Here is a 16,192-nt window from a genome sequence, read left to right on the forward strand (position 1 = left end):
ATCAATAAGAACAGTACAGTAAATACAGCTAAGACCATAAACATTCAAGTTCAAACTGATGGTGCACTCTAGCTGTGGTGATATTTTGGAGTAAATGACAGAGGAGGCCTGATGTAACAGTATGTTATGTAATGGTGTACCAGTGGTGTTTAACAATGTAGCAGTGGCATGTAACAGCAGTGTGAAATGGTGTAACAGTTCTGTGATTCACAATGTGTTCTGTACTGCAGCTGACCAGCATGTACAACTATGTGAAAGGCGACTCATCTTTTACCTTCAGTGATGTCCATCCTGACATGCTTCTCTATTACGAGTGAGTAACACACACACATCCAGACACAATTTCTAATTTTACCATGTTACTTTTGATATATTTATTATTCTTTATGTTTGTTTGCACCTGGTGTTGTAATGTTTGTGTGTGTGTGTGTGTGTGTGTGTGTGTGTGTGTGTGTGTGTGTGTGTGTGTGTGTGTGTGTGTGTGTGTGTTTTGTAGCTATGGCATAGTGCAGGACTGCACCTCATATTTCATATTTCTTGGAGAAGCAGATTTCTCTATTCCATCCAGAGTCCTCAACAAACATCAAACTCTGTTCAACTATGCACGGAAATGTCTGGTAAACACACACACTCTCTCTCACACACACACATACACACTCACACACACACACAAACACACACACACTCTCACACTCTCTCTCTCTCTCACACACACACTCACTCTCACACACACACTGTCACACACACACACTCACACACACACATACACTCAAACACACACACTCTCTCTCACACACACACTCACACACACAAACATACACATACACTCAAACACACACACACTCTCTCTCTCTCTCTCTCTCTCACACACACACACACACACACACACACTCAAACACACACATGCACTCAAACACACACACACACACACACACACACACACACACACACTCATAGACACACATAAATTCTATACTAGATACTAGATTCACAGTGCGATAACCTAGTGAGTGACCACATCTAGTTATTCACATTAGTACTTTGATTAGTTTATTTAAAATCCAGTATCTATGTCCAATATCCGTGTTCCATGAATCTCCAACCATGGAGCAATGAAATGACTCAAACACATCAAACAGTCCTCTCTATTCCTGATATCAAAATACCTAGTAACACCTCCCCCCACATACACACAGCAAGTAGCCCCTCTATTCCTGACATCTAAATACCTACTAAAATATAAAATATGCCTATATATAACTTATTTATATACATTGTGTTTTTTGTTCTAGGGTATTTCTGGCTTTAGTCTGAGCAACAGTCAGGTGGGAATTCTGGGTAATATGGTCTGCACACTAGACTCCTCCTACATCCAGAACTCTGACCCACTCATCATAGAGAAGCTGAAGAACTGTGGAGACCTGACTGCCTCTCAGGTCACGGGTATACAGACACTGCTCTTCAGTGGCAAAACGCCCTACGGGTGAGACACATTCAACTTTATGGAGAATGATATGATGTTCAGTTGCAAACAAAAACCAAAGCTTTGTTTTAAATGTTATGGATTTTTTAATCTTTTGATGGTCTGAATAATGCAACCACTTTTGTGAGCATTTGGGCATATGTGCTGTGGGATATATATACAGAGATATACAGTATATGTGTCACGGTACGGCAGGCCCCCTACTGGTCGCCCCTGTCCACAGCGGCAGTTGTCTTGTTTTTGCATTGTGTTCGTCCCTCAGGTGGGCGGGGCCTATGATCCATCTTACCTGTGGGTCGTTTGTTTGTGTATATGTCGTCTTTGTACCAGTTGACTGCTGGTCAATGTATCCTTCATTTGGAACTGGTCACAGGTTTTTGGTTTGCTCACTTTCTATATTAAAACCTCATTTTCCCCAGAGACTTGGCATGATCGCTTCCATTTTATTTTGCACTCTCTGCCCATCACTATATATATATACAGTATATAAAATATATACTAAAATTAAAAATAGGAAAACCTAATACTAAAACTTTTTTATTGTGTATTATTTTGGATTCAGAAAACCATCAACATGGAATCTAAAGACTCTAGAGCAGTTAGACCCCTTGCCCCTCTACTTCAACCAGGACTTCTGGGCTCGGTTCACCTCTGTATGTAACCTCTTCATTTATTAAATGTTGTAGAGTGTGTTGTATTGTTTTTATTTGTTCATTTATGTAATTGCAAATTTTGTGTGTTTATTCTTGAAGACTGTAAAAAAGACATTTCTGCAGTCATTCATACCAGCCCAGAGGACGCAGAAGACCCCAGTAACAAAGCTACAAAATTTATTTACTGCATGCAACTCAAATTTAAGATCCAGACGTGCTGCAGGTATCAGTAAACACATGCACACACTGACTGAAACTACAGATAGGATAAGATTTTTTAAAGATTCATCCCTTTGGATGCACACACACTAGGGGCAGTGAACACACATGTACCCAGAGCAGTAGAGAGCTGTGGTGGAATTGATGGCACAGAAGTCGAGGTCTAATAATATATTAAGCATTATTTATTTGATAGCAAGAGCACTACAAAATATAAAACTATAAAAGTATGATGTGAAGCTTACTGTAACGCAGCTCGCGCTGCGGAGCGAGGGGACGGACACAAATGCTGAGAAGAGCGAGATTTATTACAGGGCATACCATCATCGGAGTAAGAGAAGCAGTCAGGGGTCATGACGGGGGAGCAATCAGAGTAACAGAGATACACAGGCATAACGTAAACTAGTGATGGGACATCTGAAGCGAGGCTTCGAGGCGTGTACCGAGTAAAAAGGGGTGCGTGTCTGATGAAGCCCCGCTTCGGAGCTTGTGTCATAGTGAGCAAATTCACGTGATCAGCAACAAACGAGGCCTCGGATTACATCAACCACGTCATTGCTTCATTTTGCGTATCGTTTTTCAAAATAAAAGTGCTATGAACCCTGTTGCTTCGTGGGTTGAAGTAGGTGGTTAAATTAAAATTTAAATTTAAAATCTGAAACGTTCTAAATTCTTTTTGTTTGATCAGGATGTACATCAGATTTACACATCAAAAACAGACTAAAAACCATTGAAAGAGGCAAACCTTATTTGTAATGTTAAAAACCGGATCTAGAACCCCCAAGAAGTGATTATTTCAAACTAGGGGTGGGACGCGATTTAAAAAATTTACCGAATTAATCGGAATCTTTGTAATTAATTAATCGAAATTAATCGCATTTTAATCGCATGTATTTAACATGAGAAATATTAATTTAAGTTTGAATGATGAATGAATCAATGAACATAATCATAAACTTCAACATCTTGTTTATTTTTCCACCAGTCTACTACACAGACCAATATATGTGTAGTGTGCAGAAAACATTTCAGAACATTGGAAATTCTGACCAAAAACTTTTAATTTTGGGAGTTTTGCTCAGGATATTGGAAGAATTGAAGTAAATCAGATGTTTTTAAATACCATTTTAGATGGTAGACTTTCTTTAATTTCCCAGGCCTCTGCCACAGGCATCTTCATAGTGCCTAGAAGTGGTCTTCTGCATGCTCAAAGCAAATGACTGGATCTTCATCATCTATAGATTCATCATCTATAATATGAGCTGTCACACCAAGATCATTCTTGTTGCTAACAGAGGTCCAGTGATCCCCAGTCAGAGCCACATTTGTGGCGCTCTTCACAATAACCTGTTTTAATTCTTTCCTCATCATACAGCTGCTGGATTTTCTTCGACATTGTCTTTCTGGGGTGAGTTTCCCAAAACGTTCTTAGCGCTAAGTACTTCGTAACCTCGTTCTTACGTACGAGGTTAAGAAGTACCTGGCGCTAAGAACGTTTTTTTGGAAACTCACCCCTGGATAGTAGTTCGTAACTTGCATTAGTTGACGCAATTCGCAGCGCTTCTTGTAATCATTTATCTTCGACCACAGAGAGCGAACAACACAAATAATGTGATGCATCATGTATAAACGCGTGCGGAGTTGCGCGCTATGGCCACTCGTGAAAGTTTAATCCAGTCTTAATTGTCCAATGAAGGTAATTTATAAACCAGGACATTTCCTCACTTTAAAAAAAAACCTGGGACGCCCGGGACAGGATGTGAATTACAGACGTTTGGTCAATCGTACTAGGAATACATGTAGCAGCTAAGTTATCATTACTGACCTGCGCGGTAAGCTGGGCGTACACTGTGCGATTTTTGACCCATTTTCAGCCGATTTTTCACTCGTTTCGGCTCAATCGCGTGTCATGCATCGTATAGTTTACACAGGTAAACGAGGAACGATTCACACCTCACGACCAACTCCCGATCATAAATCGCAGCGTCGCAAGAACATCAAACATGTTTGAAATTCAAATCGCTCCTCGTGAGAGTATCGCACTGTTGAAGTAGCTCCACGAGCCGACTCTCCCGGCGATTTAGTCGTACAGTTGGAGCTGAGTACGGAGTTGGAGCTGGAGCTGAGTACACGATTTAAAATATTGCACAGTGTACGCCCAGCTTTAGCCGCAACATGTTTTGCGTTGAGATGGTAACGAAGGGTGGAAGTGCTCCTGTGATAAGCGAACTCCTTCCTACATAAAGTGCAAATAACACTATTTGTGTTTGTACTTCTATTTGGAAGTTTCTTATATTTAAATTTCCCATCCACCAGCGTAGCCTCTTCAGTCATCTCCATCATGATCTTATTGTGCGTCCATATAATCTGTATGCCCGGAACTCGTGCACTGAGAAACATTCCACGGTGCAAAAGTGTCTCGTGCGTTAAATGCGTTAAAATGCGTAAATTTTTTTAGTGCATTAATTTTCTTAGTGCGTTAATTTTCCTGTAATTAATTAATCGAAATTAACGCGTTAAAGTCCCACCACTATTTTAAACACATTCTGTTTTTTAACTCTACCTAAGTCTAAGTCTGCCTCAACAATCACTCAATTCCCAATATAGTAAAGTACAACAAATCTTCATTGACAAATAAGTCCATGACATACAAAAAAATCCAATACAACCACTGATGGTCAAGGATTAGATTGGCTACAAATCATTTTAATAATTAAAACATGACAATTAAGTATGATTTAATTGATTCTCCTGTTACTAAACATGAGTTTGATGGAAACTTTGTGACAGTATTGCATTTACAAATTGTTGAAAGTATGATCCAACTGAATGGCGAGGCTGTTACAGTTTCACCAGCAGATGTCACTAGTGAGTGATGAACGAAGCCTCGAGTAATGAACCTTTTTGCAAAGCAAAGGGTTGGAAAGCTTCATTGCTTCATGAGGCTTCATTTGCCCATCACTAACGTAAACAAGGCAAACATTAGCAAGGAAACACGGAGTACTCGAACCACAGATGAAACGGCAAACAAACTGGAACAAACCACAAGGTAACATCCAAGGAAGAACGAATAACCGACAAGGGGCTAGGGAAACACAGGGACTATAAGTACACAGAACTAACAAGACACAGCTGAGGACGATTACAACACGGGCGTGGCAGACAGACAGAAACCAGGCAGACAGACAAGCAGGGCGGGGCTAACGGGCAAGGAACTCCAAAGACATGAGGAACAGAGACAATGGAGTGACAGCGAGGAGAGGGGGGCGTAGCCCTACGTTACACTTACGCTTCACACAGAAACTCTGAACTGAAGTGTGTATGTAGAAAACCTAAGGATGCTGCTTCCCAGGAGCAGTTATCAGTTTCCCTGGGATTCAACCTTGGGTTCATAGAAATCGATAAGCAATGTTATCACTAACTCTGCTACTGCACAGAAGACTTCAGTCTTACAGAAAAACATCTTCAATATGGTCACAGTTAATTACTAAGCAGTGCAAGCAGTACTTTACATACAGAATATGTTATAGTATGTAATATGATTAACATGAATCACAGATGAATATAATCAATATTTCCTTCACACAGCACACTAGGGGCAGTGTATATTGATTGATTATGAATAATTATAATTTATATATGAAATTTCAAGGAAATATTTATTTAATAACTGGAATAGATGACATGATGATATACAGTGGGTTGCAAAAGTATTCATACCCCTTGAACTTTTCCATATTTTGTCACATTACAACCACAAACATAAATAGATTTCACTGGAATTTAATGTGAAAGACCAACACAAAGTGGTATACAATTGTGAAGTGGAAGGAAAATTATACATGAATCAAAACATTTTTTACAAATAAAAAACTAATAAGTGCGACGTGCAAAAGTATTCAGCTCAATTTTCCCTGAGTGCAAACAATTGCATTCAGAAGTTGCCTGATGACTGCTAATGACTCCACCTGTGTGTAATCTAATCTCAGTACAAATACAGCTGCTCCGTGACGGCCTCAGATGTTGGTTAAGAGAATATTGGGGAGCAAACAGCATCATGAAGTCCAAAGAACACACCAGACAGGTTAGGAATATGGTTTTGGTGAAGTTTAAAGCAGGCTTAGGTTATAAAAAGATTTCCCAAGCTTTGAACATCTCACGGAGCACTGTTCAATCCATCATCCGGAAATGGAAAGAGTATGGCAGTAAACCTGCCAAGACAAGGCCGTCCACCTAAACTTACAGGCCGAACAAGGAGATCACTGATCAGAGAGGCAGCCAAGAGGCCCATGGTGACTCTGGATGAAATGCAGAGAGCCACAGCTCAGGTGGGGGAAACTGTTCACAGGACAACAATTAGTCGTGCACTACACAAATGTGGTCTTTATGGAAGAGTGGCAAGGAGAAAGCCATTGTTAAAAGAAAACCATAAGAAGTCCCATTTGCAGTTTGCCAGAAGCCATGTTGAGGACACAGCAAACATGTGGAAGAAGGTGCTTTGGTCAGACGAGACCAAAATTGAACTTTTTGGCCACAATGCAAAACGCTATGTGTGTGGCGGAGAAATAACACTGCACATCACTCTGAAAACACCATCCCCACTGTCAAATATGGTGGTGGCAGCATCATGCTCTGGGGGTGCTTCTCTTCAGCAGGGACCGGGAAGTTGGTCAAAGTTGATGGGAAGATGGATGGAGCCAAATACAGGGCAATCTTGGAAGAAAACCTGTTGGAGTCAGCAAAAGATTTGAGACTGGGGCGGAGGTTCACCTTCCAGCAGGACAACGACCCTAAACATAAAGCCAGAGCTACGATGGAGTGGTTTAAAAAAAAAGAATATTCATGTGTTAGAATGGCCCAGTCAAAGTCCAGACCTAAACCCAATTGAGAATTTGTGGCAAGATCTCAAAACTGCTGTTCACAAACGCTCTCCATCCAATCTGACTGAGCTTGAGCTGTTTTGCAAGGAGGAATGGGCAAGAATTTCAGTCACTAGATGTGCAAAGCTGGTGGAGACATACCCTAAAAGACTTGCAGCTGTAATTGCAGCAAAAGGTGGCTCCACAAAGTATTGACTCAGGGGGGCTGAATAATTTTGCACATCGCACTTTTCAGTTTTTTATTTGTAAAAAAAATGTTGATTCATGTATAATTTTCCTTCCACTTCACAATTGTATACCACTTTGTGTTGGTCTTTCACATTAAATTCCAGTGAAATATATTTATGTTTGTGGTTGTAATGTGACAAAATATGGAAAAGTTCAAGGGGTATGAATACTTTTGCAACCCACTGTATCAGTCTGATTACCAAAGGTGAAGCTCAGAGTCTGCACAGTGACCCAATAGCACTGGTTGAAATATATTTGCCACAGTAATTGGTTTAATGAATAAATGCAAATTTTATTGATCAATAGATAAGATAAGATATTTGTCACTGCTCAACAGAGGTGTCAATTCCAGGTTCTGAAAGTAAAAGTACTCTCCAGGATTTTGCTCAAGCCTGCTAGATTTTCTAATTAGTGCAATCCAGGTTAAATTAGTGGAATTAACACAATCCAGGAAGCCTGAGCAAAATCCTGGTGAGGACTTTTACTTTCTGAACCTGGAATTGACACCTCTGTTGCTCAACAACGAAATTTTGTTGGAGCAATCCAAATGCCACCATATTTAAAAACAATAATAATAATATTTAAAATGAAATGGTGCATATAGACCTGAGTGCAGTGTGCTAAAGTGATGTAATGAATGTGGGGTTATAGTACGTTGGATTTGTTGTGCTCAGTGTTCAGTAGTGTAAAAGCTCTGTGATAGAAGCTTTACTCAAGGGCACTTCAGTCATGGTCACTGCTGGTTGTGGAGATTGAACCACCAACATTTAAACCTGAGGCGGCTTCCCTAACCTAATTAATATTTTCTCTCTCTGTCTGACAGGATGTACTGCAGGTGAAATCACAGAAGCAACCATTGCAGATCCATCATTCCCTATCGGCTACGATTCAACCCAGTTTGATCTGTGTCTGAATGTAACCACGCTAACAAGTAACGTGGCAGCTATCACTCAGAAAGTGGTGGATATTGGCATGGAGAGGGTCATTCTGAACAAACTAAACCAGGTCAGCTATACTAACACCTCGATGATGAGTGTGTGTGTGTGTTTCAGGTGAATCAATCAGGGCTTGGGGTGGAAGCATGTATTAAACTCTAAGACGTATTTGTTTTTGATTGTGTGTGTGTGTGTGTGTGTGTGTGTATTGCAGGCATATCCCTCAGGCCTTGGGGACAGTGTGCTTCAGCTACTGGGCTCCACGTCTCGTGTGGCCAGCGTCAGTGAAATCAGCAGTTGGACCATCACCACGATCGACACACTGTCCTCTTTAATGAATCCAGATGATGGAACCTGGACTTCAGAGCAAGTAAGTCCATCAGTGTATGATGTGGAATGTATTGGGTTGTTGGTTTTGACACAGTCAGTATTGGGCATAAAATAAAAATATTGAACATTAAAAATATTCAGTGCTGATTGAGATTTGTCAAACATTATTATTAGTATCATCATCATGGTATTTATTATTATTATTGTTGAAAATCATATGACCAAATGTGTGTGTGTGTGTGTGTGTGTGTGTGTATGTATATAGAGTAATGCTATAATTATGGTATATCTAAGTGTGGCTGGTCAAACTCTGGGATCTGCTGAATTAAATGCAATCGGCTCCAATCTCTGTTCTTTGAATGTCAACTTACTTAACACCATCACTTCTGATAGCCTGAGGTAAGTAAACAAATCTTACACAAACAATATGCTTAACAATAACTTTTTGCCAGTCAGTTTTTACACATTTTAAATTTTTAATGAAAGTTTCCATTTCAATTTGTCTATAATATTAAACATTTCTTTGTAAAGCTTTTCATTGCCTTGTCTACAAGCCAAATTGTGCATAAATATAATAAACCAGCATTAAACCTGATCACATGCCGTTTATGTTGTTTTTCTCTATACAGCAACGTAAACTCTATGAATGTTTCATCGTGCTCCATCGATCAGAAAACAGCTCTATACAACATCGCCAAAATCTCATTTAACTCTGAACGCAGCAATGTCTCAGACTACTTCCTGCTCATCAAATCTTACCTGGGTAAAACACACACACACACACACACACACACACACGCTCTTACCTCGTGTAACGTTCTGCACGACGCAGAACAGGGAGGCGGACACAAACGCTGAGGAGAGTGAGATTTATTAAATGGAACTCCATGGGCAGAGTCGTAATAACGGGCAGGGGTCATATCAGGTAGTGATGGGACATCTGAAGCGAGGCTTCGAGACGTGTACCGAGTAAAAAGGGGGCGTGTCCATTGAAGCCCCACTTCGGAGCTTGTGTCATATTGAGCAAAATCACATGATCAGTAACAAACGAGGCCTCGCATTACATCGGCCACGTCATTGCTTCATTTTGCGTATCGTTTTTTCTAAATAAAAGCGCTATGAACCCTGTTGCTTCGTGGGTTGTAGTAGGTGGTTACATTTAAAATCTGGAACGTTCGAAATTCTTTTTGTTTGATCAGGATGTACATCAGATTCACACATCAAAAACAGACTAAAAACCATTGGAAGAGGCAAACCTTATTTGTAATGTTAAAAACATTTTACATTTGGCAGACGCCCTTATCCAGAGCGACTTACATTTTCTCATTTTTATATAAGTGAGCAATTGAGGGTTAAGGGGCACCTCAGTCATGGCCTCAGGTCTGGGGATCGAACCCACGACCCTCCGGTTACAAGACCAGTTCCCTAACCACTTCCCTTCCCTAACCACTAGGCCATGACTGCCAAACCAGATCTAGAACCCCCAAGAAGCAATTATTTTAAACACATTGTTTTTTTTAATCAGTTTCTAACTCAAAATATTCAGTCTGCCTCAACAAATCACTCAAATCCCAATATAGTAAAGTACAACATATCTACATTGTCAAATACATTCATGACATACAAGAAAACCCAACACAACCACTAATGGTCAAGGATTAGATTGGCTACAAATCATTTTAGTAATTAAAACATGACAATTAAGTATGATTTAATTGATTCCTGTTACTAAACATGAGTTTGATGGAAACTGTGACAATATTGCATTTACAAATTTTTAAAAGTATGATCCAACTGAATGACGAGGCTGTTACAGTTTCACCAGCAGATGTCACTAGTGAGTGATGAATGAAGCCTCGAGTAATGAACCTTTTTGCAAAGCAAAGGGTTGAGGCATACTAACAGGGAACGAAAACAACAAGGCAGGCTAACTAAGGAAGGACAGGCAAAACACACAGATAACGGAAAACACAAAAGAGCAAACTCACGAACAGCAGTAATCACAAAGAACAGGAATCCACAAACAGCAGCAATAACAAGGAACAGGCATGAACAAAATAACCGATACAAACATGGGAGACATAGGGACTAATATACATGGAAGTAAACTAGGACCAGGTGATAACACTGATGACAAGGGCGTGGCAGACAATGGGAAACCAGGGCAACAGACAAGCAGGGCAGGATCAACGGGCAAGGAACAACACAGACACGAGGGAATAGGGAAACCGGAGTGACAGCTAGGAGAGGGGGCGTAGCCCTACGTGACACCTCGGTAAAACACACATTCATGAACTAAAAATAATCCAAGGTTTTCAGCTTTTTGCGGGGAAATCAAAGGTCTTATAATTATAATATTCTTATAGAATTTACATTCTAAGTATAATTATAAAACATAATTTAAAAATTATGAAATATATTATTATTATTATTATAAGTAAAATTGAGAATTCTATCTGCTGAAATTAATTTATGTATTTTAAGTGTGTGTGGGGGTACACATTTATGTTTGTGTGTTTGTGTGTGTGTGTGTGTGTGTGTGTGTGTGTCTGCATTTCTGTATGTGTAATTGTGCGTGTGTGTGTGCGTGTGTGTGTGTGTACATTTCTGTACGTGTGATTGTGTGTGTGTGCGTGTGTGTGTGTGTGTGTGTGTGTGTGTATGTGTGTGTGTGGTTGTGAGTCCACATTTCTGTATGTGATTGTGTGTGTGTGTGTGTGTGTGTCTGTATGTGTTTCTGTTTGTGTGATTGTGTGTGTGTGTGTGTGTGTGTGTGTGTGTGTGTGTGTGTGTGTGTGTGTGTGTGTACATTTCTGTGTGTGTGATGGTGTGTGTGTCCATTCTCTCTGGGTGTAGGTGGAGCTCCTCTCATGGACATACAGGCACTTGCTGCTTTGAACATTCAAATGGATATTAACACCTTCATTGGAATTAACCCCAATGTTATCATGGTAATAAGAAAAATCCAATGAAATCTGACATTAAATGATAAATAGAATAAATTCAGGATCTATATGTATTTGTATGTCATGTTAAGTCTGTAAATGTGTCTGTATGTGTGTGTCAGGTCCTGAGTATCAGTACAGTTCGTGATCTACTGGGGGTCAATCTTCCAGACCTAAAGCTGTTTGAGAACACAACAGTGATCAAGTCCTGGGAGGAGCAACAGTACCAGTCTCAACTGGACACCCTGGGTATTGGACTGACTGGAGGAAAGCCAGACGTAATCACCACAACATACGCGACAAATACGACAACACCCACCATAACTACCATGACCATAGTTCCCACCACAAATAAAACCACTATTAATATCGAAACCACTGCCACCAACCCTGCAACCACCGCAAATCATACAACTGCCAGCCCAAGCACTACACTTAGTATCCCTATCACAACAACTATTGGTCCATCCACTGAGACCATCAACACATGGACAAGCACCAGTGCCAGTTCACCCACAGCTACAACCATCAACAAACCTGCTTCTACCTCCGTCATGCCGAATACCACCAGTGGGACCGCATCTAGTGCCAGTAGCACAAATACACCCATCATTTCTACCAATAGCACCACCGCACCTTCTACTACAGATTCTATCACAAGTAAAACTTCTGCTAATATTGAAACAAGTGCAAGCAATGCTCCTACCAGTACAAATCATACAACTGCCAGCCCAAGCAATACACTTAGTATGCCTATCACAACAACTATTGGTACATCCATTGAGACCAACACATTGTCAAGCGCCCGTGCCAGTTCACCCACAGCTACAACCATCAACACGCCTGCTTCTTCGTCCGTCATGCCGATCAACACCAGTGCGACTACATCTAGTGTCAGTAGCACAAATACACCCATCATTTCTACCAATAGCACCACCTCATCTTCTACTACAGTTTCTACCACAATGAAAACTGCTAATATTGAAACAAGTGCAAGCAATGCTGCTACCAGTACAAATCATACAACTGTCAGCCCAAGCACTACACTTAGTATGCCTATCACAACATCTATTGGTACATCCACTGAGACGATCAAAACATTGACAAGCGCCAGTGCCAGTTCATCCACAGCTACAACCATCAACACGCCAGCTTCTTCCTCCATCATGCCGAATACCACCAGTGGGACCACATCTAGTGCCAGTAGCACAAATACACCCATCATTTCTACCAATAGCACCACCTCATCTTCTACTACAGTTTCTACCACAATGAAAACTGCTAATATTGAAACAAGTGCAAGCAATGCTGCTACCAGTACAAATCATACAACTGCCAGCCCAAGCACTACACTTAGTATGCCTATCACAACAACTATTGGTACATCCACTGAGACCATCAAAACATTGACAAGTGCCAGTGCCAGTTCACCCACAGCTACAACCATCAACACGCCTGCTTCTTCGTCCGTCATGCCGATCAACACCAGTGCGACTACATCTAGTGTCAGTAGCACAAATACACCCATCATTTCTACCAATAGCACCACCTCATCTTCAACTACAGTTTCTACCACAATGAAAACTGCTAATATTGAAACAAGTGCAAGCAATGCTGCTACCAGTACAACTCATACAACTGTCAGCCCAAACACTACACTTAGTATGCCTATCACAACATCTATTGGTACATCCACTGAGACGATCAAAACATTGACAAGCGCCAGTGCCAGTTCATCCACAGCTACAACCATCAACACGCCAGATTCTTCCTCCATCATGCCGAATACCACCAGTGGGACCGCATCTAGTGCCAGTAGCACAAATACACCCATCATTTCTACCAATAGCACCACCTCATCTTCTACTACAGTTTCTACCACAATGAAAACTGCTAAAATTGAAACAAGTGCAAGCAATGCTGCTACCAGTACAAATCATACAACTGCCAGCCCAAGCACTACACTTAGTATGCCTATCACAACAACTATTGGTACATCCACTGAGACCATCAAAACATTGACAAGTGCCAGTGCCAGTTCACCCACAGCTACAACCATCAACACGCCTGCTTCTTCGTCCGTCATGCCGATAAACACCAGTGCGACTACATCTAGTGTCAGTAGCACAAACAAACCCATCATTTCTACCAATAGCAACACCTCATCTTCAACTACAGTTTCCATCACAATGAAAACTGCTAATATTGAAACAAGTGCAAGCAATGCTGCTACCAGTACAAATCATACAACTGTCAGCCCAAGCACTACACTTAGTATGCCTATCACAACATCTATTGGTACATCCACTGAGACGATCAAAACATTGACAAGCGCCAGTGCCAGTTCATCCACAGCTACAACCATCAACACGCCAGCTTCTTCCTCCATCATGCCGAATACCACCAGTGGGACCACATCTAGTGCCAGTAGCACAAATACACCCATCATTTCTACCAATAGCACCACCTCATCTTCTACTACAGTTTCTACCACAATGAAAACTGCTAATATTGAAACAAGTGCAAGCAATGCTGCTACCAGTACAAATCATATAACTGCCAGCCCAAGCACTACACTTAGTATGCCTATCACAACAACTATTGGTACATCCACTGAGACCATCAAAACATTGACAAGTGCCAGTGCCAGTTCACCCACAGCTACAACCATCAACACGCCTGCTTCTTCGTCCGTCATGCCGATCAACACCAGTGCGACTACATCTAGTGTCAGTAGCACAAATACACCCATCATTTCTACCAATAGCACCACCTCATCTTCAACTACAGTTTCCATCACAATGAAAACTGCTAATATTGAAACAAGTGCAAGCAATGTTGCTACCAGTACAAATCATACAACTGTCAGCCCAAACACTACACTTAGTATGCCTATCACAACATCTATTGGTACATCCACTGAGACGATCAAAACATTGACAAGCGCCAGTGCCAGTTCATCCACAGCTACAACCATCAACACGCCAGCTTCTTCCTCCATCATGCCGAATACCACCAGTGGGACCGCATCTAGTGCCAGTAGCACAAATACACCCATCATTTCTACCAATAGCACCACCTCATCTTCTACTACAGTTTCTACCACAATGAAAACTGCTAATATTGAAACAAGTGCAAGCAATGCTGCTACCAGTACAAATCATACAACTGTCAGCCCAAACACTACACTTAGTATGCCTATCACAACATCTATTGGTACATCCACTGAGACGATCAAAACATTGACAAGCGCCAGTGCCAGTTCATCCACAGCTACAACCATCAACACGCCAGCTTCTTCCTCCATCATGCCGAATACCACCAGTTGGACCACATCTAGTGCCAGTAGCACAAATACACCCATCATTTCTACCAATAGCACCACCTCATCTTCTACTACAGTTTCTACCACAATGAAAACTGCTAATATTGAAACAAGTGCAAGGAATGCTGCTACCAGTACAAATCATACAACTGTCAGCCCAAACACTACACTTAGTATGCCTATCACAACATCTATTGGTACATCCACTGAGACGATCAAAACATTGACAAGCGCCAGTGCCAGTTCATCCACAGCTACAACCATCAACACGCCAGCTTCTTCCTCCATCATGCCGAATACCACCAGTGGGACCGCATCTAGTGCCAGTAGCACAAATACACCCATCATTTCTACCAATAGCACCACCTCATCTTCTACTACAGTTTCTACCACAATGAAAACTGCTAATATTGAAACAAGTGCAAGCAATGCTGCTACCAGTACAAATCATACAACTGTCAGCCCAAGCACTACACTTAGTATGCCTATCACAACATCTATTGGTACATCCACTGAGACGATCAAAACATTGACAAGCGCCAGTGCCAGTTCATCCACAGCTACAACCATCAACACGCCAGCTTCTTCCTCCATCATGCCGAATACCACCAGTGGGACCACATCTAGTGCCAGTAGCACAAATACACCCATCATTTCTACCAATAGCACCACCTCATCTTCTACTACAGTTTCTACCACAATGAAAACTGCTAATATTGAAACAAGTGCAAGCAATGCTGCTACCAGTACAAATCATATAACTGCCAGCCCAAGCACTACACTTAGTATGCCTATCACAACAACTATTGGTACATCCACTGAGACCATCAAAACATTGACAAGTGCCAGTGCCAGTTCACCCACAGCTACAACCATCAACACGCCTGCTTCTTCGTCCGTCATGCCGATCAACACCAGTGCGACTACATCTAGTGTCAGTAGCACAAATACACCCATCATTTCTACCAATAGCACCACCTCATCTTCAACTACAGTTTCCATCACAATGAAAACTGCTAATATTGAAACAAGTGCAAGCAATGTTGCTACCAGTACAAATCATACAACTGTCAGCCCAAACACTACACTTAGTATGCCTATCACAACATCTATTGGTACATCCACTGAGACGATCAAAACATTGACAAGCGCCAGTGCCAGTTCATCCACAGCTACAACCATCAACACGCCAGC

At 41.2% G+C, this 16,192-nt stretch overlaps 1 protein-coding gene across 1 annotated transcript; it reads left to right on the forward strand.

Annotated features, from left to right (window-relative positions):
• Nucleotides 1–1,343: 1,343 nt before the first annotated feature.
• Nucleotides 1,344–12,337, forward strand: LOC143484604 (mesothelin-like protein). Its single transcript, XM_076983416.1, has 8 exons — nucleotides 1,344–1,443; nucleotides 8,287–8,468; nucleotides 8,613–8,768; nucleotides 8,994–9,127; nucleotides 9,358–9,491; nucleotides 11,585–11,679; nucleotides 11,796–11,951; nucleotides 12,299–12,337. The coding sequence occupies exons 1-8, from the start codon at nucleotides 1,344–1,346 to the stop codon at nucleotides 12,335–12,337; spliced, it is 996 nt and encodes a 331-aa protein (XP_076839531.1).
• The last annotated feature ends 3,855 nt before the right edge of the window (nucleotides 12,338–16,192 follow it).

The sequence above is a fragment of the Brachyhypopomus gauderio genome, chromosome 20 (assembly GCF_052324685.1).
Source record: "Brachyhypopomus gauderio isolate BG-103 chromosome 20, BGAUD_0.2, whole genome shotgun sequence".
Classification (NCBI taxonomy): domain Eukaryota; kingdom Metazoa; phylum Chordata; class Actinopteri; order Gymnotiformes; family Hypopomidae; genus Brachyhypopomus; species Brachyhypopomus gauderio.

What these genes read in the sequence shown, in the direction of transcription:
- LOC143484604 (XM_076983416.1), top strand. Translation starts at nt 1,344, where the DNA reads ATGGTCTGCACACTAGACTCCTCCTACATCCAGAACTCTGACCCACTC. An exon ending in TTCTGAACAAACTAAACCAG is followed by an intron (nt 8,469 to 8,612) that starts GTCAGCTATACT and finishes TGTGTATTGCAG; the next exon opens with GCATATCCCTCAGGCCTTGG. An exon ending in TGACTGGAGGAAAGCCAGAC is followed by an intron (nt 11,952 to 12,298) that starts GTAATCACCACA and finishes TTCTACCAATAG; the next exon opens with CACCACCGCACCTTCTACTA.